General features: G+C 43.3%; 1 protein-coding gene across 1 annotated transcript in view; it reads right to left on the reverse strand.

The window, feature by feature from the left end:
* Positions 1-551: 551 nt before the first annotated feature.
* CACNG7 (calcium voltage-gated channel auxiliary subunit gamma 7) overlaps positions 552-24256 on the reverse strand; it is a 49165-nt gene continuing 25460 nt past the window's right edge. Inside the window, exons 4-6 of the mRNA XM_039335111.1 lie at positions 18779-18919; positions 15557-15702; positions 552-9461 (exon numbers count right to left, since the gene is read on the reverse strand). Coding sequence (XP_039191045.1) covers positions 9204-9461; positions 15557-15702; positions 18779-18919 — 545 coding nt within the window. The 3' untranslated portion in view covers positions 552-9203. The remainder of the gene's footprint in view (positions 9462-15556; positions 15703-18778; positions 18920-24256) is intronic.

A 24256-nucleotide genomic window follows, 5' to 3' on the forward strand; every position in this document is an offset into this window, starting at 1 on the left:
AGTCCCACAAGTCTTAAAGTTGCCAAGGTTGGAGACCCTGTTTTAGCCCACCCATTTTAAAATGGTTTTTTCCCACTTCTTTCCCTTATGCAGACTCTTAGGTTCGGCTTTGCTCCACAACTCCATCCCTGCACTTTCTAAAAATCTCCCAACTGCCCTTTCCTTTCCCACAATCCCTGCTGTTTTTCTTCTTTTTTCTTTCTTTCTATTCCCCCCGCCTTCTCTGTTTGCTGAAACAGTTGTTCTCCAACTTTATCCCATCGTCTTTTTCTCTGTAAATCTGTCCCTTCCTTTTTTCAGCCCAAATCTCTTGCATTTCCTGCATCTAATTGCAGGCACCATCTCCTATTGTAATCTTTCTGGCTTGGTTTCCGCTGCTCCTCTCTTCCCCCATCAAAGGAAGGCTTCAGTCTCCTGCGCCCCCCCCCCAAAAAAACCTTCCCCGTTCGATGTGCCACATTAATTGCCTCCTTCCTGATTCCCTATCCCTCTCCATCCCCACCCAGTTCTTCTATGCGGCACAATTTCTGCCAGTTCCTCTGTTGCCACGTGTGCATCCAAGGTACCACATTCCCAGCTCATTGCCATGGTGACCATTAACCCCTTCTATATTTGCTAGGAGGCTGAGTGGTTCTTGATGCTCCCTTACGTTGAATGAGAAAGTTGATGGACCTCCAGCCTCTCTGGATTTCTGCTCCCCTGAGCTCTGCGGAGAAAGGGTCCCCCTAGACAAGAGCCCAAAGGTCCCTGTCCCCCAACCCACGCAACTGACCCAGATCCCACTCTCCCTTTTCTGATAACAGTAATCCTTTCTCATTCCAATTTTGGGAAACACTTTTCCTGCCTTCTGTAAATTTTCTCCACAGAGAATCAAAATTCTGCTGGTTCTGCCCTGGAATAAGTGGACCAATGAAAGAAGGTACCTCTTATTTTTTATTATTATTTATAGCCTACTTCTTTCTTTCTCTTTTTTCTTTCTTTTATTTTTTTTTTCTTTCATTTATTCATATACATAACTTAAAGCAGCAAACATAACTCCTTCCTCCTTCCAGCCCTATGGGTTGGTCTGAGAGTGAGTGACTGGCCCAAAGGCACCCAGCCAGCTTTCATGGGTGGAACTAGAACCCCCGTTTCTTGGTTTTTTAGGCCTGTACCTTAATCACTAAATCAAACTGGCTCTCTATGATCCATACTTACAGCCCTGGGGCTAAAAGAAATTCCTATCCATTGGGTAGATTTTTGTAGCCTTATCCACTCTGGAATTTGTTAGGATCCCACCAAGCAGGGAATTCCGTAGCCATAACGATGCCAACTTGTTTTGTTTGAAATAAAGTTTATTGAAGTTGTATTTACAGTATAATACAGAGTAAATAATATTTTGTTGTCCCAATCCCTCCTCATTGCAAGGAGGGAGATGGGGTTGGGACACTGTATTAATAATAACCATAGTAATTAATAACAATTTCCTTGTAATTGTTTTTAAAAAACCCAGGTTCTTTTGTTCATTAAACCCCTCCCCTTAGGATCCCCTTGTCCCCTACCCCATTCAACCAAAAATCTAGGATGCAGACTAAGAAAATAACATTAGTGTCTCTCAAAACCAGCACTGTGGCTCTGCCTCATTTGTTGCAGATTCCATTTTTTCCCCCACAATAGCAGCTCTCTACTTGATTTAAATTTGAACTTTCATTCTGTTTAACTTTACTATTAATAGAGAATAAAATGCTGGGCTGGTATCAAGATGTGTGTGTGTGTGTTGCACAAAGCAGAATATTTCTGTTTCTTCCTTAATGTGATCAAATTGCTACGAATAGCAATATTTTACTTTAGGGAAGTATATGGCTTGATCATATACATTTTTTCCCAAGCCATCCTTCTAATCTCAGTGCTGACATCCCCAAGTCCTCTTCTCTTTTATCTGTGTAAATGTACAAGATGGCTTTTAGCCCTTGAAAGTCTTATTGTGTAAAATATTTAGCTCCATGCATGTGGAACCCAAGTCTTGACAAATACGTTTTTTTTCTCTCTGTGTCAAAATCCACGAGCCAAAGGCATCATCTTTATTCCTCTTGCAGAATTTTTGTGTCTTAGCAGTTCTAGATTGGATGGAAGCTGAACAGGTGCATATTTCCCAGCCATGAGATGTAGGATTGATGAAAGACTCAATTATTCGATTTCATCTAAAAAGGCACATGAGCCCTGCTCTTTCCAAGCACAATAAAAATAAAAGCTTTCCTCTTGCTGCTTTCAGCTCTTTTCTGCAGGAAATCATGAATGCAGAGTTAGAAAATTGAGGTTCTGAAAAGACACTTGCACCTTTAAAAGTTACATTCAGAAGTTCTCCCCAGGTGTTTTCCTGGGGAGCATCTCAGAAATCAGACTGCCATATTTATTTGAAGTTTTCCCTTTCCTCTGCATGCTCTAGAAAGCTCGCACAAGGAAAAACATGGATAGGTGAAGAGGAGTAATTGTCCTTTCTTGATCTGCATATACTTGGGATTGTGCTGCCACGGTACATAGACATGTTCTAATTTCTGGGTTCACATAAAAGGCTGAAATTTAAACTAGCCACAAAAACAGGATCACACAGTCATATGCTGCCTTATCTAGATTGCAAAACCCTAGATGACCTCTAGATGCAGCAGCAAAGAGATAAATACTATCTCTTGGATGCCATCTAGTGTTCAGCTCAGATACAGTAGCTTAACAATACACTCAGCTGAAATCTGGATGGCTAGTTTGTACCTGTCTCCTGTAAACCCAGCCTTAAGCACCCCTTGATGGCTGCTAGGGTGCTGAACCCCTGAAGCAATGATCCAAGGCCACACATAACCAATGGACAACGTCTCTCCACCCCTCATTCAGAGGTGAATCAGCAAATACAACAGATGCAGTTGTCTGGTCATGCTGTCTGAACCCTGAATAACCCAAAGGTTTATTCCTGAGTCAGAATACACAATGCAAAGGACTTGCAGGCAAGACTTATATTGCAGTCACTTTGCTTAATGACCCGTCTCCTTCCTACTGTTCCTTCTGATTTCCCACCTTCCTTATTTTTCAGTGCCTTACATCCAGAGCTGCTAAAAGCTTTCTCTTTCCAAAGCCTCCCTCCTTTAAGCTGTCTCAGCAATCCCTGAATTTTGTGCCAACCCTGTAGGAGAAGAGCCATGCTTAGTCGCTGATCAGAAGCTCCCGAAAACATATGCCTTTTAATGCAACACATTAATTGGAAACGATGCTATGAAGGGCTCCTGGTTTTGGGTGGTTTGGGATGTGTGTGTGGAATGGGACAGAAGCCTGAGAAAATAAACCACTGCTTTAATTGAATGTGCTTGGACCCATCTCTCAAAGGGATTCCTGACAGCCAAGATTGCAATGTTGATTTGTCAATTTTGTTGCTGTATTTCAGAGGCAGGAATCAGCTGGAAGCGTACCTCTTGCCCATCAGCCACGGGACACAAAAGGATGACCTTCCCACAAACGACCAGTTAGAAAAACGTGGGAAGAAACCAGTGGGCACTCTTTTTATTTTTCACAGCATCTTTGCACTTGCTTGTGGGTGTGAATTTTCATTCACAGCCTGTATTCCTTAATCTTCCATGTGTTAGCAAGCGTATACAAAGCTGCGAGATTCTACACACCTGATTACTACACGACACAGCTGCCCACTTTAGTGGGATTTATTTCTGTGTAAACAATCAGAATATGATATATTTTTCCCTATAAAAACACAATTCCTGCATTCAAAGCTCTCGTCTGTCATTCTGTGAGCTTATGGCTGTTACGTGTATTTTGGAATTGGTCTGGTGATATAAACATTGCCTTTTTTTTAATTTGAATATTCTGAGTCTTTAATAATTTTCAAGGAGATACAAGCAATAAACCTTTTTCCTAAAAATTTCCTTATCATAAACGAGACTGCAATCCTAAATAAATATGACATCAATGAATATTTTCATAGACATCCATTAAAAACATATAAAATAAAGAATATATGCTTATTTATTTAGAAGAGTTGTTTTCTAAAAAAGCATGATTGAATATGCTGTCATAGGATTCCAGCAGGTTCACTGGCTGGGGCTTTAGATATCTGTGACTAAATTCACTTAAGCCCTACTTAAGAACAAGAAATTCTTTTTAGCTTTCTGTAGCTGAGTAATGTCTGAGTAAATATGCATAGGACTGAATGGTAAAACCACTTTAATCCCACAGCAATGTTACTCGGTGTTTGATTACTTGCTAACATGTCTGCTGGAAAGTTCTTACATCTACAGATTCCCTATGGCCGCGGTCCCCAACCTTTCAGGCTTGGCGGGGGGAGAGAGGGGACAGTTCTGTGCAAGCAGCAGGCACTCGCATGAGTGCACACAACTCCATTTGCATGAGCAGTGGGTGCATGCAGCTACTACTCATGCAAATGGAGTTGTGCACGAATGCAAGCAGCCATCACTCATGCAAATAGAGCTGCATGCACAGACACACACACTCACTCACCACTTGCATGGCCCAGGGGTTGGGGCTGAAGCCCAGGGGCTGGGGACTCCTACTTTACAGTTTCTATGAATGTTTGGCTATGATCAGGATTTTCCTAGTTGTCCAATCACAGCTTCACCAAGGCCAGATGTTGTGTTCCAAAAGGAAAACCACTGGCCCAGGATGAAGAGTTTTCCAGGTGATGAACAAAAATTTGGAAAATCTATGGTCTTGTCTTCCCTTTCATTATTCCTGCTTACCAATCAAGAGATGATCCCACCTGAATGCCTCTTGTGAACCTCTAGAACAATATAGATTTATTCTCAGTTGTGAAAGAATATTTTGCACTCATGGGGGTTGTATGGACTGGCTTAAGGAGAATGTTCAAGACAAATAAAAACAGAATGGGTCTGCTTAGGAGAAGTGATCCTGACCGTAGCCACACAAAATCTGGAGAACATACCCAAAAACCTTCAGACTCTGCCATGCAAAGTTTACAGTGGTTTGCTCCTCTTATCTATGCCACGGTCCTTCTTCTGAAAAAAAGCAGCCTTTAAATAGCAAGCAGAAATCAATATTACTATATATCTATCACAGTAATGTTTTCTTAGAGCTATGAGATCAAAAGGACTGGAAACTTAATTCAGGGCAAAGAGTAATTTGTAGAGTTCCCATTCATTCACAGCGCCTCCTAGAGGGCAGATGTTTCCATAATTCATATTCCAGTCCCGTTCCCCCACCCAACCCCAACCCAAGATTAGAATGTATTATAGTGTCACTATATACAGCCATGGAAATTCAATGGTTGACTTTGGGTCGATCACCGTCTCTCTGCCCAGCCTACTTGTCAGAATTGTTGTGGGAAGCATGAGAGGAAATCGTTCTTTTTATATATTGCAACAGAGCAAGTTTAGCAACTCCTTCTTTCCTTTGAATAAGCTACGAGGCTGGGATGAAGAAGGAAATGGCAAATAAGAAGACCTGCAGAGATGCCCTTGAGAGAGGACAAGGAAAAAGCAAGTGCACGAAATAGATCTTGTGCTGGATTGTGATCTCCAACACACTACCTGAAGGTGAAATGAGCTGCAGTTGATGCTGACACAGCAGCAGGATGAGACATGCCTGGGGGGGGGGGGGAGAGAGATTCAGAAGGCTGTTTGTGTGCCAAATCTGAATCTGCAGCATTTTTTTTCCTTCCTCTCCTTTTTGAAATCCATTCAGAGGAATCTGATGTTCTTTATCCTTCACCAATCCTTATGATTTGCCAGTTCTTCCTACTTCTACGGTGTCTGCACACATGGCCCGTTGGTTTGCTCAATAGCCTTCTAATGCAGGTGATTGCCATCGCTTCATACTGGGTAAAAAGGAGCAGGATGGCCTTTGCTTCTCCCAAGGAGGCTGCATTGCAAATAAAGGGGAAAACTTCTGTATTTGGGAATTTCTTTTGCAAAATAGGTATGGATGAGCCACTTAATCCAATAAGACCATGTTCCTTTCTCATTCCTTGTAAAGAAAATGGAACAATTCCCGCCCCCCCCCCTTGCTTGTACTGTGGGACAGGAAAATAGGCTGGAGAAACAAAAAAAATCACTAAGGAAAAATGGCATCCTATTGGCCTACACAAGATGGACGCATGAGGTGGAGATGAAGGACAGGTAGTCCTCGACTTACAACCATTCTTTTTAGTGACCGTTCAAAGTTACGACATTGAAGAAAAGTGACTTATGACCATTTTTCACAGTTGCGACCACTGCAATTCTGTGATCAGAATTCAAGCAAAGTCACTGGGGGAAGCTAGATTCACTTAACAACCATGGCACCAACTTAACAACTGCAGTGATTCACTTAACAACTATGGCAAGGAAGGTTGTAAAATGGGGAAAACTTAACAACTGTCTTGCTTGGCATCGGAAGTTTTGGCCTCCGTGTGGTTATAATTCGAGGACTACCTGTATTTCATTAGCATCAAAAGCATTTTGTATTTCCATAAAAATAGCCCCTCTTACACCTACCAAGATTCCTCACATCTTTTTCTCTTACTCGTTTTGCCTTCACTTTTCCACCAAATGCACTCTATTTTTCTTTCCCTCCCTTTTTTATCCAGCAATTCTAATGGCAAGCTTGCTTATCATAGTATTTTCTTCCAAATTTCACTGCACTTTTCAATACTTGGTTCTTCTTGGCTCAACAGTCCACAGACAGGAGCTAGAAAGGAGTAACTGAAGAGAGAAAAGAGGAACAGGGAAAGAGGTGTGTGTGTGTGTGTGTGTGTGTGTGTGTGTGTGTTTAAAATGATAATGGATATATATTAAAACAATGGAATATTACAAAAAATAAATTAGATCAGACAAAGGAAAACATGAGCCTCTGGAATGCTTATAGATGTCTGCGCCAGCAATACAATCTGTAAGGAATTGAAAGTTGAAGACAATTAAAAGGAAGGAAGATGAAAATGGGGTTAATTTAAAATTAAGAGCGAAGGAGCAGACACCCCAAAAATATAAATAATTTTAAGAAGAAACTAAAACGGAGAAGGCAGTAAAGCAGCAGCCATGGCACAGATAAATTGGGCAAACCAAAAATGAATGATGCCTGAAATAAAAAGGAGAAATTACTAAATTCTTTCTCTGTGGGTGTGGGTTTTCTGTTTGTGATTCTTTTTTTTTTTTAATGTGGTTTTCACCTTGCTGAAGAGAGTCTTGCGTTATAAGAAACTTCGATCTGTGGCCCACAAGGCCAGGACGCTTAAAATGGAGGTGGCATTTGAGGCATTGATGGCTGGAAGACACTGTTAGTTCCTCACCCCTTTGTAATGATATATTAGATGTTCTTATTGATGGGGGGTCCGAATGAAAATGCCTTCAAAAAGGTCTCTTGAAGAACAACCTGTAGAGTCGGTTCTGCGTTAATACTGAAGAAAATGGAGAAACAGCCAGGAAGTTGAGTCAACAAAAAGGCAAATGGTATGCAAAGCTTTGGAGCAGTTTTAGATGTTAGCTAGAACAGAGATTGCAGGAAAAATACTCCTGATAGGATCCATCTATTAGCCTGTCAGGATGATGCCCCATTATTTCAAAGGTTTCAGGAATAGGCTTGGAAGCAATATCAAAAACTTGGGTTGGTTGACTGTATAAAAAAGTGGCCTAGTCATTGGTTGTTAGAATCTAGACAGGGATGTCCAACCTTTGCAACTTTAAAATTCATGGATAACTCCCAGAATTCTGGGAGTTGAAGTCCACAGGTCTTAAAGTTGTCAAGGTTGGACACCCCCATCTAGAAGATGAGAATGAAGGAGCAAGAACTGAATTTAAGATACAGAAAACTACAGAGGTGGGAGGTATGTAGCTTCCAACTACAATTCATTTGTAGATGAAAAAGTATTGGGAAAAAACTTAGGGAAACTGTTTTTTTCCCAGAGCTAGATCCATCTAGCAACAACCTCAGAGCTTGTTTCATTCCAGAATACAGTTAATCCTCGACTTGCAACCCTTTGTTTAGCCACTGTTTGAAGTTACAAGCACTGGAAAAAGTGACTTACAGCCAGTCCTTACTCTTACAACTTTTGTGGCATGGTCACATGATCAAAATTCAGGTGCTTGGCAACCGACATCTCTTTTCCACCGTTGCAGCATCCCTGGGGGTCATGTGGCCACCATTTTGTGACCTTCCCAGCCAGCTTCCTAGAAGCAAAGTTCATAGGGAAAGACCAAATCACTTAAGGACTGGGTGAGTCGCTAAACAACTGCAGTGATTCATTTAACAACCATGGCAAAAAAAGTCATAAAATCAGGCTGAGTCACTTAACAACCACTTGCTTAGCAAGGAAATTCTGGTCTCAGTTGCAGTCATAAGTTGAGGACTACTTGCAGTGGAAAAAACCCCAGCAAGATGTTTCCTTGGACCAGGCCATTCTAAGACAAACTAATATGGTATCCCTATATATATATATATCTAAAACACGTGGAAAGATTACTGTTTGCAGGTGCATAAAGCTGGAGAAATTAGGCTTTTTGGATATGGAGGAAAATAAAATAAGATGCCATTTCCTGTCAGAAAACTAAATACGGTGCCAATAACAGTAAAGCCGTTATGTGCTGTTTGATAAGGTGGGGACACTGAACCTCTCCGATCAGGAATTGATTAAAAAAAACAGCAGTTGGTAGTTCTTCCTCTCGAGATCTGAAAAAAGTAGAGATGGTTTCGCAACCCAATTTTTGTCAAATCTTGGGGGAGAACATTGAGGGAAGCATGCTTGGTGAGCTGTTTCTTGGTAGCGATTCCAACTGAGTGAAAGGAGAAAACATTTGAGGCCGCATCCCCAGAAGTGGAAAACATGTTCCTTCGTGCCGCTTCTTCCACTGGTCTGTGGAGGGTCAGGAAGGTAGAAAAGGGTGAGGAAGAATTTTCCGTTGGATGCTGCAGCTTCCTGGAAGAAGCCAGAACTGAAAACAGTTTTCCAACAGGAGCATCAGCAATTCCATAGGTGGCTTGGAAGACTCCCACTAGCTGGAGAAGGAGGAAATGGGAAAAAGGGAAAGAGAGAGAGAGAGAGACAGAGAGAAAGAGAGACAGACAGAGATGGCATTTATAGCAAAGCAGGTTGTAGAAGGTCTTCAAAGGAGGAAAGAGGTCCCCATTAGTAGGGCAGCCTCAGGGGGAGCTGGAGAGATTGGAGAACATAGTCTACAAGCAAAGGCCAGGCTCCTTGTCCACCATGTTCTATGGCAGGTCTAGCAAGGTGATGTTGATATGTGCATATGTTCAGGATACTTGATGGCTGGTGGGTAGTTCTGAGTCATCTGGATGGAAACATCACTGGAGATGTCAGAGGGACTGCGTCCACGGTGCCACACTTCAGGGTGCAAGAACTGACCCGAGTAGTCAGAACAGTCGCTCAGGCGCGGACGGTAGAAGGCCGGGTGTGGGCGATACATTTCCTCTTCGGCATAACGTTTGGTGAAGAGGTAGACAGACATCACACCGGCACCCTGCAGAGCAGTGACAGAAGGAAGGGTTGAGATTAGGACAGAGACCGATGATCAGCCATCATCCAAGTCACATTACCAGATAGGCTTCACCAATATTAGGAACTTTGAATAGGACACCTTCCAGATGGGAAAGCTATTATGGGGAATAAAACACAATGAAAAATAGTTTTCACTGTAGTTGTGAACTTTACATTCTGAGGGTGAAAGTTCATTCTCCAAGCTTGTAGATTGGTTTCCAAAAGTTTCCCTACAGGCTAAGTAACATCTTCAGCAGTTCAGGGGATGTCAGTGTCACTGAGTTCATTGAAGCCTGGCATTCCACAAGCAATTCCATCAACAGACACATCAACCTACATCCAGCCTCAGAATCCAAATCAATCACACAGCCAACCAGAGACAGTACTGACCTCCAACCAACTCACATAAGCTCCCCCCCACCAGTACTTCACTTCCCAATGACCTTCACATAATGTAACCTCCCCATCACAAGACCCTCATTTGACATACCCACAGGTGACCCCAATCACAAGATCCTCGTTTGACACACCCACACCTGATCCATCACAAGTCCCTCACTTGACCCATCACGACCCATCACAAGTCCCTCACTTGATACATCCACACCTGACTCATCACAAGACCCCCATTTGACACACCCACACCTGACTCATCACAAGACCCTCACTTGACACACCCACACCTGACCCATCACAAGACCCATTACAAGACCCTCACTTGACACACTCTCACTTGACCCATCACAAGTCCCTCACTTGACACATCCAGACCTGACCCATCACAACACTCACTAACCACACAAAGCCCTTATAAACAGAGGAGCACTGACACTGACATCCCCTAAACTCCACTGAAGATGTTACCTAACCTGGTAACAAAATGTCTGGAAACCAACCCACAAGCTGGGAGAACAAACCTTCACCCTCATCCTAAACCTGAGCTATAGATATTTGCCACTATTGCAAACTTTACATTCTATGGGGATATCACGGCGTATGTGTGTATAACTTTCTTTGCATAGATAATCCTTGACTTAACAACCACAATTGGGACCAGAATTTCCATTGCTAAACAACATTTCTGTTAAGTGAGTCACACCTGATTTCATGACTTTTTTTGTCACAGCTGTTAAGTGAATCACATAGTTGTTAAACGAACTTGGCTTCCCCTGTTGACTTTCCTTGTTTGAAGTGACTGGGAAGGTCGCAAATGGTGATCATGTGACCTTAGGATGCTGAACCCATCATAAATGCATGTGGTTTGCCAGGCACCTGCATTTTGATCATGCGACTGGGGGGATGCTATGATGGTTGTAAGTGTGACGACTGGTCATAAGTTATTTTTTTTCAATGCTGCTGTAACTTTGAACAGCCACTAAATGAACAGTTATCTGCCTTTCCCAGGTCCTCGATTTAACAATTCATTTAGTGACCATTCAAAGTTACAACAACACTGAAAAAAATGACTTTTGATCATTTTTCACACATATGACCATTGCAGGATCCCCATGATCATGTGATCGAAATTCACATGCTTGGCAATTGACTCATATTTATGATGATTGCAGTCTCCCAAAATCATGTGATCACCGTTTGTGACCTTCTGACAAGCAAAGTCAATGGGGAAGCCAGAGTCACTTAGAAACGGTTAGAAAGGTCATAAAATGTGGTGGGGGGAACTCACTTAACATCTATCTTGCTTAGCAACAGAAATTTTGAGGTCATTTGTGGTCATAAGTTGAAGACCACCTATAGATTGTTAAAATTCTCCTGTTAGTTTGTCCGTAACGTTCAATTAGTCTGAACGATGCAACATAGTGCAAACATTTTTGAATTAGGGTACCTCAAATCTGCTAACTTAAAGAATCCATACAAAATCCAAGACCCATTGCTCCCATATAATTAAAATTTCAAAGATTTTCACACTATTTAGGGGACTGGAGGCTAAAGATATAAAGAACGGTTGCTGGAATTGGGTTTGTCTAGTTCAGGGGTTGGCAACCTTGGCTCTTTTATGACTCGTGGACTTCAACTCCCAGAATTCCTGAGCCAGCATGGCTCAGCTGGGAAATCTCTCCCTTTCCCCTCAGCATAGCTGGCTCAGGAATTCTGGGAGTTGCGGTCCACAAGTCATAAAAGAGCCAAGGTTGCCTACCCCTGGTCTATCTAATTTAATGAAAAGAAGGAAGAGGGGTGACATAATAGTAGTTTTCCAATATTCAAGGGGCTGCCATAAAGAAGAGGGAGTCAAGCTATTCTCCAAAGTACCTGAGGACAGAACAAGAAGCAACAGATGGAAACTAATCAAGAAGAGAAGCAATCTAAAAATAAGGAGAAATTTCCTGATAGTTAGAAGAATTAATCAGTGGAACGACTTCCCTCCAGAAGTTGTGAATGCTCCAACACTGGAAGTTTTTAAGAAGAGATTGGACAGCCATTTGTCTGAAATGGTATGGGGTTTCCTGCCTGAGCAGGGGGTTGGACTAGAACAGAGTTCCCCAATCTTTTGGGCACCAGGGACCGGTTCCATGGAGGTTTTTCCGCGGACCAGAGGGGGCGTGGTTTTGAATGCTGCCTGCATCCACGGATGGGACTTTTCTTGTTTGTGTGGACCAATTGCTGGCATGCCGTGGCCCGGTACGGCTCCACGGCCTGGGGGTGGGGGACCCCTAGACTAGAAGACCTCCAATTTCCCTTCTATTACTGTCTTTGTCAGGATATATTCACAAAGTTAAAGCTGCCACAGCATCGCTGTGATTAGTTGTGGTCATGTGATTGTGATTTATTTCCCCCCCTAATAATTTTATTAAAGATTAGATTATGCAACTGCAAAATAAAAAAAATGCAGAGAAAAAAGGGGGAAAGGAAAGAGAAGGTAGAAAAAGAAATTGTGTGATCATTATTTCCAATGCTCTCTAGCTCCCCTTCCCTCAATGGGGAAGCCAGCAGGAAGTCAGAGGTCGTTCTTGCTCCCATTGTTACTTTGCCTGCCTATGGTCATTCTGTATTTTTATTTAGGTAAGGAAATACTTTGAAGGGATGACCCAATGGATCATTTTGGAACAAAAGGGAAATTACTGTTAAGATGGGTACAGCTAACCATGACATAACGGGTGGGGACAATATAAGGACATTGTTTGCCCAAAGAGTCTTGCAAGATTAGTGCAATAAAACCAACAAATGGACGTCAACCTGGCCTTGGTTCTTGGATCTCTTGTCTTTGTAGAGGATTACAAATAGTCCTCAGTTTGGGACTGCAATGGAGTCTGCCCATCATGTTTGTAAGTCATGATGGTCGTAAAAGGGAATACCCATGTGACCAACCCAATTTTATGACCTTTTCTGTGGCAATCCTTAAGCGAACACTGCAGTTGTTAACGGAACCAATGGTTTTCCATGGGCCAGTTTTGATGAAAGCGAGAAGTACATGCCAGTTTCGGGCAGCAACATTGCAAAACATGGTCACGTGACCATGGGATGCTATGAGTGGCCATAAATGTGGGCCGGTGGTGGAGTACCAACACGCAGTCTCACGTGATCACGGAGGGATGGACAAAGTGGGATTCAGCCGGTTCGCACCACTTTGGCAGAACCAGTAGCTAGTTTTTTGTTGCCCAGGCCCAGAATGGACTTCCAGAAGCGGCATCCACACAGAGAACCGGTTGCTCACATATCTGAATCCCACCACTGGATGGGCAGTCGTGGGAACTTCAGAACCAGATCATAAGTAACTCCCTCCTCCGGGAGGTCTGTTGTAACTGTGATCAATCACTACATGACTAGTCATAAGTTGAGGGCTATCTCTGCTACTCTTTTTCTGAAAAAGAAGAACAGGGCACACAGAAATCAGGATATAACGAACCATATTATTTTCTGCAAAGGGGATATACAGTGTGCCTGGCTGAAGAATTCTGGGAGTTGAAGTCCACAAGTCATAAAAGGGCCAAGTTTGAAGGCCCCTATGTTAGTCCAAGCTAGTGTTTGTTTTAGTTTTACTTTGTTGTTTTTGTAGATAGTTCTCGACTTGCGGCCACTCATTTAGTGGCTGTTCAAAGTTACAATCGCACTGAAAAAAAGGACCTGACCGTTTTTCACACTTAATAACCATTGCAGTATCCGCAGGGTCACGATATCAAAATTTAGATGCTGGGCAACTGGTTCATATTTATGATGGTTGTAGCATCCCAGGGTCACGTGATTAGCTTTTGTGACTTTCTGACAGGAAAGGCAATGGGGCAGCCAAATTCACTTAACAACCTGGGTCACGAACTTAACAACTGCAGCAATTCACTTAGCAACTGTGGCAAGGAAGGTGGTAAAATGGGGCAAAACTTACTTAACAACTGTCTTGCTTGGCAATAGAAATTTGGAGCTCAGCTGTGGCAAGAAATCAAGCATTACCTGTATTGTCTGTTATAAGCCACTGTGTGAGATAGGCAGCCATAAACATTGCAGTTTTAAAAATTACCCTCTCTCCAGCCACTGTGCACTTGTCAAGGTTTAGGATTTAAAATATTTTTCTTTCCCTGAGCAGAATTGGGCAATCTACTTACAAGATTTCAATATCAAAGGAAAAATACAGTTTGGACTCACTGGTCTCTTTGCTTGATCATAACAGGAAGGCAACAAAACTAACATCTTCAAAAAAATTGCTTGAGGGGACCTATGGGAGCAGAAGAAGAACTAAAACACTGTTTAAGTGTAGTTGTGATAATGTTTGTGTAAATTTTGTAGTCAGCAATATACAGGTATTTTGTTGTAAAAAAAAAGTCAGCAACTAAAAATAAAGATATACATGCTTGCAAGACACCAAGATTTTCTGTTTCTGGGAGATGTGGAAAAAAGAAAAAAGAATATTTAAAGATGTCCTGGTAGCTATGTAAAATAGCTATGCATACAGGTAGTCCTCAAATTACAACCATAATGGAGCCTGCCCATCGTGACTGAAAGTCATGACAGTCTTAAAAACAGGCCATCCGTGTGACCAACCCGATTTTGCAATCTTTTTTTGTGGTGATTAAGTGAACATCACAGTCATTAAGCAAAACTATGGCTCCTATGTACTAGTTTCACTGAAAAAACAGAAGTAAATGTTCAGATTTTTGGCAAAAACATCATAAAATGAGGTCAGGTGACCATGGGACGCTGCAAATGACTGTAAATGTTGTCACATGACTTCAGGGGAAGTGGTTGTCGGAACTTCAGAACCAGGGATGGTGCGTTGTAACTTCACATGGTCACTAAGCAACTGGTGGTAAACCGAGGTGTCTTCATGGCTACAATTTCTGTTAGAAGGAATGGCCAGAATAACAACAATAACAATGAAAACAACAACAACAACAAAAAGCTGAGGATGGCAGGCCCAGTAGACAGGAACTCTTTCATCCCATCACAAACCACCCACTGTTGGGTCCAGGAAGCTACAAATTTGCCTGAAATAAACCAGAGGGGTAACAGAGTCTGTTATGTTGTGCTCTACAAGCCAGAAGAGAAACAACAATGCAGTGGTGTGATGCAAACAAAGACTTGCTTGGGGACCTATTGTTAGCCTCAAAGTGACTGAGGTGGGAGTGACTCAAGACACTGTTGTTCATCTCACAGTCCATGGGTCAGATTCTGAAATGCTGTCCAGCATTGTTCAGAAATCCTTCTTGTTGCTGTTTTAATGTGGAGATTGCTGGCAGCTACACCACACGAGGCTTTTCCAGCCATCTGGTGAAGGAGGCAAGCAATTCCTTCTGCTCCGACCCTAAGCCTGGAAAATGCTATTTGAGGCACACCGGATTCACACAACGCAGTGAGCTATGATTTTTAAAATCACACTTTGACAGCCGAAACCTTTTCCTCTCTTGTAACTCGCAGAATATCCAAGAAGTGGGCTGATATAACGACAATGTGGACAAACTAAAGTGGGCCAGGCGGGGGCTTTAGGAAATATTATGTCACAACGGCAAGTGGCCTAACACATAGTTCATTGTGTCCACTAAGCCCAAACCAATAGCATTTTGACTCAGCAGTAAGATATGAACAATGAGTGGTGCCTGCTGGAATTGAGGGGTTGTGGATTCTCTTCTGTACCTCTTTGAGTAAGAAAGAGGAGGCAGCAAATGCGAAGGACCATCCATAGCGATACTGGAAATACTGCTCCGAGCCACTGGGACGGTTCATCACTTCGTCATTGATGCTGGAGATGTACAGGACCAGGCCCACCACCAGGGACAGCCCTGAAGAAGAGCAGAGAAGACAAAGGTTGGGATTGGGAGAAGAAGACCAGGCAAAAGGGATGTTATCTCATTTCTACCAACTTCCAGGTAAGTCTAAGGATGGTGGTTTGTAGAAGCTTCATTTGGGGTTGAATTGTGGTCCAATCTCTGCAACTGTTCCTTAGCCAACCATGTTTAGCTTTGTGGGAAGTTTGCCCCTGGGCAGATAATGCTCCCCCCCATCCCATTCCCACTGTTATATTCCTCTCAATGAGGAGAACCTTTGCTCTGGATCACAATGGTGCTCCCAAACTGTAGGTTGGATGCTGTTCTCAAAAACTGCCCAATGAGCCACTGAAAATCAAGGGCATTTCTTGTCTCTTTCACAGCTATATAACATGGGTAAATATACTTAGACATAAAAAAAAATACTGTGAGGATTAAGGTGTTCAGTGGCATGAGGGGAAAAAACTGTCCCTGTGTCAAGTTGTTTTAGCATGCAATGCACCCTATAGCATCATCCTGAGGAGAGGAGTTGAAACACTTCATGTCCAGGGATGTGAGGGGTCTGTACATATCTTCTCAGCCCTCACCCATGCAATATACAGGCCTTCTATGGAAGGCAAGCTGATTGCAATTGTTTTGTCTGCAGTTCTAACTATCCTAAAAGAAAATGGTAGCCATTTTCTTCTCTCTCTCCTTTTCCTCCTCCCGATGACTGCAATTCCTGCAAAATTGTATGAGGAATCAATATGACCAAGGAGTGGAGGAAATGAGAAGGGATGAACTGGTGCCCACCTGAATTGGCCCATTGGTGCTGGGCTAATTCCAACATCTGGGGCTCTAGGCACTGTCATCTAGGAAATTCCACTTGGAACGGTGGGAAAGCCCTGTCCTTTCAGTGGGGTCTCTCCCCTCTGTAGGATGCCCTCTGGAGACTTAGACCAGCTTGAACAACAATTGGTCTCTAGGTGGCAGAGAGGAATTGAACATCCCTATCCCATCCCTGTGCCTGACAATGACTGGTCAGGGTGCTTCTGAATACAGGTTTATGCTCTTTTAGATAAGCACTAAACTCATATTCAACGTCAGCCTGAACCAAGAGCTGACAGTTGGAAGGGGTTTGCTGGGCTGGGAAGCAGCAGAGAATAAGCGAGCAAGAGATGGATTGGGCACTCTTCCCTTGCATTAATCAATTGTCAGCAGTGCAAGTTTATTCAGGTCTTTAAGACAGGATACTCGGTGAGTAAAGAACCTCTTCTTCTACCATCTCCACCAACCCAATGGGCCAAGTTCTGAAAAAAGGCCTAAGCCCATGAGCCAATATCTTTACCCACAGCAGTGCCACAACTCAGATTTATTTCACCCAAAGCAGCAGAGTTTGAAACAGAATGAACAATGAACTTTTGGGTGATGACCATGAAAAAAAGCATATTTCCTACTACCAAACATACAATACACACCAGAGGCTCTTAGTCCTAAAATCTTGCATTTCCACAAATACTGGTAGTTCTCACCGAACGATCACCAGTGGAATCTGCCTTGCTAAATAGCATGAATGTTCAGCAAGACATTCTGTGACCACAATGAATTTATAACCTCACTTTCACCAGGGTTGTTAAGTGAGACATTACATGACCACAACTTGTTATTTTACTGCCAGGTTCACCATTGACCTTGCCTATCGGGAACCAGCTGTGAACTGCATAAATGGCGATCATGTGACTGCAGGACACTGTGATGGTGGTAAACCCAGTGGTTGCTAAGCACCCAAATCTCAGTCATGTGATCACAGGGATGCTATGACCGTTGCAAGCATGAAGTTACTTTTCCAGCACTGTCATATCTTTGAACGGTCACTACACAGGGCAGTCATTAAGTGAGGGCTGCTTGTAGAGTCTTTTGAACTCCTAGACGCCTCAGTTAACATGACAAAGGGCATGATTTTCACAGATTTTCTATCCTGTTTTGCAGACCCTATACTCCCCACTCCTATGGGGCTTTGGAGCGAAGTTTAAGAGCACATGGGAAGGGTACAGAGGAAAATATTTCCTAATCCTTTTCCATTAATTAAAAGGCAAATCTGGATACTATCCATCAACATTCATTCATTTACCAAATTAGCATACTATTTTTTCTGTTCAAATCTAAACATTTAGAGTAGCTTTAGGGCAGAATTTAAAGTCTCTGTCCTCTCTTTTACCACCCCATTTTTTTTATTTAAAATGTAAGTTATTGACCTCTGTATTTGTATCTGTCTTGGGTCTGACAGCCTTATTGATCGTAACCGTTTTGCTTTGTGCTGTTAAAACCTCCTTGATGTCATCTATTCTAAACCCAGTTTCACTAGATCAGGGGTCTCCAAACTTGATAACTTTAAGATTTGTGACATGCTGACTGAGGAATTCTGGGAGTTGAAGTCCACAAGTCTTAAAGTTCCCAAATTTGGAGACCCCTGCAATAGTTTCTCAATCTTGGGGCCTTTTAAGATGGCTGAAAACTCTTCAGAAGGAGATCCAATCTGGAACTAAAGAGAAATTTCCTGACATGGAGAACAACTGTCAATAAATCAGCTTGCCTCTGGAAATTGTGGGTGCTCCATCACCTGGAGATTTTCAAGAAAAGGTCCAGGATGATATAAAGTCTCCATGACGACAGAGAATGAGGTGGCTGGATGGAGTCACTGAAGCAGTAGGCGTGAACTTAAATGGACTCCAGAAGATGGTAGAGGACAGGAAGATCTGGAGGAACGTTGTCCATGGAGTTGCGATGGGTCGGACACGACTTCGCAATTAACAACAAAAACCTTGGGCAGGGACTTGGACTAGAAGACCTCCAAGGTCCTTTCCAGTCCTATGATTCTTTAAGATGTGTGGACTTCAATTCCCAGAATTCTCCAGCCAGCCATGCTGGGAGTTGAAGTCCACCCTTCTTAAAGTTCCCAAGGCTGGAAAACACAGCACTAGACCTTCCTCTCTTCACATTGCAAATTTCCACCCTCGGTCTTCAACCCAGAACTGTCCCTGCTGTTACAGCCAGCCCAGAGCTTGCAGATCAATCTCCTTTAGTAGGACAGCCCCAGCTTCTGAATTCTTACCAGAGAGGATGAAGAAGATGCCTGAAACGAAAGCCAGGATGGTTCTTTGTGGGCGGATATGTCCAATATTGCTAATGACAAAGGCTGTGAAGACGAGGAAGAGGCTGACCATGGGAAAGGGGGTGGCTGTGCGAATGGTCTCTGCCAGGAGAAAGAGAGCAATAGAAAAAAGAAAGGGGGAAAAATTAAATTTTGAGTCCATCACTAGACTTGTGCTCAGGATTATTTCACATTAAGGCTTAGATCAGATGGATCCCACAAATGAGACAGCTTAAGAGCATACACAGCAATATTTTCCTTCATTAGTAAATAACTAGCAGCAATGGATGGAAACTAATCAAGGAGAGAAGCAATCTAGAACTAAGAAGAAATCTCCTGACAGAACAATCAATCAGTGGAACGGCTTCCCTTAGAAGTTGTGGTTACTTCATCACTGGAGGTTTTAAGAAAAGGCTGGTAAGCCACTTGTCTGAAATAGTATAGGGTCTCCTGCTTGAGCAGGGGGTTGGACTAGAAGACCTCCAAGATCCCTTCCAATTCTGTTATTCTGTATTCTGTTTCAATCTGGGCCTTTTTGACACATCCCTGTGAATAGGTTTAGCAGCCTCCTTATTTAAATCTGACACATTTAAAAAGCGGGATTCATAATTTTTTTCAGGGTCAACCAGAATGCTTTTTATTCCCTTGCAAATTGAATCTGTTCTCTCTGCAAGGAAAGGAAAACCCCAAATGAATCATAACACTCCCTGTCAAGTTCTGTCACAGTGAAGTAACTGAGGCAAAATGTTTTTAAACTTAACTTGAATCAACTCAATTTCATCTCAGGGTTAATAAAATGCTTATTCTGGGAAAACTGTGCAACATATCTCAGCTGTTTCAGAAGTGACACTGATGACTACAATAAGAAGGGTGTGATGATGAAAAAGGCTAGAAAACTTGATACCAGAACTCAGAAGGATATTATGAAGATCTGAAGTCCAATTTTTTGCATGTCGTATCACAGTGATGGCGAACCTTTTAGAGACCGAGTGCCCAAAACTGGCCCCATCCTCGCTCTACTCCCTGCCCCGCCCCCACTCTGCCCCCAACCCTGCCTGCCTGCAGGGCCACTCACCGCCTCCAGGGCCCGCTGCATATCACCCAGGCAGCCCAGCAGTGCCATGGCGATTACGCCCTCTGCCCACGCCCCGCAGCATCAACTGTGCGGGATGGGGTGTGAGGGTAGAGTTTTGTCTATGCTGCCTGGCTGCCATGTCCTTGGCTGCACTGTTCTGTGTGGGCCACACTCGGTGGCGACTCTCCTCCAGGGGGGCTGCTACTGAGGAGGAGGTCTTGGGGGAAGGCAAGGCTGGGGCAATGACACATGTGCCCACAGAGAGAGCTCCGAGTGCCGCCTCTGGCATGCGTGCCATAGGTTTGCCACCATTGTCATATCATCTATACCAGGGGTGTCAAACTCGCCGCATCATGTGAGGTGACGTGACGTATCGTGACTTTTTTCGCATTGCCAGAGGGCGAGCCCAGCCTCCGCATGATGCAACCGGCCTGCAGGCCGGCAGTTTGACATCCCTGATCTACATCACCGAAACATCGTGCTGACTTATAAATTCCAGGCTGGAAAGCAGGAGACAATGAGTTCAAGTTCTACCTTAGCCATGAAAGCTAGCTGGGTGACCTTGGGCCAATCACTCTCAACCCAACCCACCTCATAAAGTTGTTGTTGGAAAAGTGTGTGTGTGTGTGTGTGTGTGTCCACGTGTCCTAAGTCTTGAGTTCTTGGTTACTTTCATTAGCAGAGCATAAGCCAGGGGAAGCCAGGACTAATATAACTTTGCAATGACAGAAGAAAGCCACTTTGCTGTAGTCGTTAAGGCACCAGGCAAGAAACTAAGAGGCTGTTGAGTTCTAACCCTGTCTTAGGCCTGAAGCCATCTGGGTAACCTTGGACCAGTCACCCTCACTCGGCCATAGATAGGAGGCAATGACGAACCGCTTCTGAAAAACCTTACCAAAAAAACTGCAGAAACCAGTTCAGGCAATTGCCAAGAATCAACATTCACTCAAAAGCAGCTTTCCCCCCTCCAGAAAAGGGACATGTAAATGTGTCATAGTGTAAAACAGCACAAACATCTGATTATCTGCCTTTTGGGGCCTATTTTTATATACACTTTCCTGTTTATATATAACCATAAGTGGATCCCACTCTATTCAGTCTAACAACTCATTGCCATATTGAATTTGATTTCATTACTCCACCTGAAACATGTGTTTTTTTTCCAAAATGCAAAGATTCCTAGGACACGAAATTGGGATAAATACTGTGTTTCTATGATTCCCTTCAAGCTATGTATTTGTGGATTCACATTTTCAGTAAGGTGACATAATTCACAATTTCCAGCTGTTGCTTGTTGTTTTCTACTGGCAGCTGGACTTTTCATTAGTTCCTTTATAATCAAATGGGGTGACTTGGATCCTGCACCTCTGAGCAGTGGCATGAAAGACCTTTGGGAAAGAGCAGCTTTTCTGACCTCTACAGGGCAAACTGTATCTACCCATCTCTGTGTTTGAATTAATAATGCAAGAGCTCCCTCAAGCTTTGCATTCAATGACCTTTCTTGTATCAAGATACCTGGACTGTCTGTTTGAAGAAGCTCTGAGGCAAGGTCGAGTTAATCAAGGCAGACAAGAGAGCACCCCAAATTCCCAAGTCTTCTGAGTAGTCTCAGAAGCCAGAGGAACACGATGAATCACTAACTTCTATACCAGGGGTAGGCAACCTTGACTCTTTTATGACTCGTGGACTTCAACTCCCAGAATTCCTGAGCCAGCATGGCTTAGCTTGGAAAGTCTCCCTTTCCCCTCAGCATAGCTGGCTCAGGAATTCTGGGAGTTGAAGTCCAAGAGTCATAAAAGAGCCAAGGTAGCCTACCCGTTCTATACGATTGCTAAGAGAATGACATGGATGTGCCTTGGTGTGCAGTCAGCAAGAGCTGAATGTGACTTTGCTACTAATGTTAGGGAGCTGGTTATAGCAATTTTCTCAAGCTATACCATGATCAAAACATTGGGCAACTCCCCTAAGCCAGCATGGTCAAAGACAACTCTTTGTTGTTAGTTGCGAAGTCTTGTCCGACCCATCGTGACCTCATGGACAATGTTCCTCCAGGCCTTCCTGTCCTCTACCATCTTTTGGAGTCCATTTAAATTCATGCCTACTGCTTCAGTGACTCCCTCCAGCCACCTCATTCTCTGTCGTCCCCTTCTTCTATTCCCCTCAATCTTTCCCAGCATTAGGCTCTTCTCCAGTGAGGCCTTCCTTCTCATTAGGTGGCCAAAGTATTTGAGTTTCAACTTCAGGTTCTGGCCTCCTAAAGCCGGGCTTTTCAACCAGTGGTACGAGTACTATCTGTGGTACATTGGCACCTGGCAGGTGGTACGTGAGCATCCTAGAAAAGTAGCGGGGGAAGGGAATGAGCTGAACCGGTGGCAGCACCGCACAAGCCTGAGTGAGAGATGGCTGGAGCTGCAGGGCTCAGCGGAAGTGCCAGGATCAGGCGCCAGGCTCCAGCTGGAGCTCGGCACTGATCCTGGTGCTTCTGCTGAGCCCAGAAGAAGTGTCGATCAGCTGGAATGTTGCAGCATCTCCAGGGTCTTGTGATTTACATTCAGATGCTTGGCAACTGATTCATATTTATGACGGTCACAGTGTCCCAGGGTCATGTGAAGTGACCAAAACCTGCTGCAACCACCCAGCAGTTGGGGGGGGGAATAAAAACCAAACACCCACCCCACCCCCGCTGCCAATCCTCAACAGAAATGCTCATAACAATGAAAACCTCGGACAGGAGGAAAAGCGCCACCAGGCAGGTGTCTTGCTCAGCTGTGGCTTGGGGGGCACTTTTTTGAGTGCTATTGTAACTTCGAACAGTCATTAAGCGAACTGTTGTAAGTCAAGGACTACCTGTACTTTATCACTCCCCCCCCCTTTTTTTGGTCATCAAGTTTTTGATACCTTGTTAGGCAAATAATGGTACTTGAATATTGCCATATACTAAAAGTGGTACAATGGGTGAAAAGATTGAAAAGCCCTGTTCTAAAGAGCAGCCAGGGTTGATCTCCTCTAGGACTGACCGGTTTGATCGCCTCTAACACACAGCAAAATTGAAGTATTAGGCTGTTAAGATGGGGCAATATATATATATTAGATTTTGTCCCTATCTCAGCAGCCCATCACCTTATTTTACATATTGGGGTGTGGAACAAGAGTAGTGTTACTTTTTTAATGCTGTACAAAGTTTTGAGTAAGGGGAGGAGGAGGAGGAGGAGATTTCCCAGTACAGGTAGTCCTTAATTTCAGTTCATTTGGTGACCGTTCAAAGTTATAATGACGCAAAGAAGTGACTTATGACCATTTTCACACTTACAACCACTGCAGCATCTCCATAGTCATGTGGTTTACATCCAGATGCTTTGACAACTGGTTCATATTTATGATTGTTGCAGTGTTCCAGGGTCATGTGATCCCCTTTGGTGACCTTCTGACAAACAAAGTCAATGGGGAAAGCCAGATTCACTTAACAACTATGTTACCAATTTAACAGCTGCAGTGATTCACTTAACAAAGGTGGCAAGAAAAGTCATAAAATGGGGCAAAACTCACTTAACAAATTTATCACTTAGCAACATAAATATTGGGCTCCATTGTGCTCATAAGTCAAGGACTACCTATAACTCTGTTCCATGAACTCTGCTCCACTTTGGTATTTATTGTCTGCAATATGAAATAGTTAGGAACATCTTATAAATTGACATTCCCTGTTCCAAGTTCTGTAGCATTCAAACAAGTTCAGACTATATGCATCAACATTGGGGGCAAAGTGCCCCATCTCTGAAAATAAAATATATGATTTTGAATGTTCCTCCTTGAAAGAATTCCCCATGCATAATAACTATATACATAAGAAAGAAAGGTTCTTGTCGTTTCCCTATTGTCCTTATTTTCTAGTCTGCCCTAGCCCCAGCCTGTTGGAATTGTGATCCCTCACTGTGACAATAATAGTCTCTCTGCTAACACTGATGGGGTTACCTAGTTGGGTAATGAAACGTCTGCAAGAAAACCATCGGGTTCAGAGAGCACCGAGGATCCCATTAACTCAATCATGAGCTACAAATATCCTCTTTTATTGGTCAACTTCTGACCCAGCAGTTGACAGCAAATGGCTTCTCTTGTCTAGGATGGGGACTAGGTTAGTATTGGGTGGGAGAATCAACAGGGAATATTACTCAGTCTAGGGTAAACTGAGAAACTAAACAATATCTCAGAAGAAGATAGTGGCCAATCATTTTGGTATTACTACCAAGAAATCTGAAATCAAGTGATCTGCACATCGGTTCCCACCTCCCCAGAGGCATCATAGCAGAAGGCCTGCTGATCAAACGGGCACTGAGCTGGGGAAAATTGATCTCAGCCTATAGGAA

Source organism: Crotalus tigris, unplaced genomic scaffold (assembly GCF_016545835.1).
Source record: "Crotalus tigris isolate CLP2741 ecotype Arizona unplaced genomic scaffold, ASM1654583v1 scf7180000017639.5415321, whole genome shotgun sequence".
In the NCBI taxonomy this organism is placed as follows: Eukaryota; Metazoa; Chordata; class Lepidosauria; order Squamata; family Viperidae; genus Crotalus; species Crotalus tigris.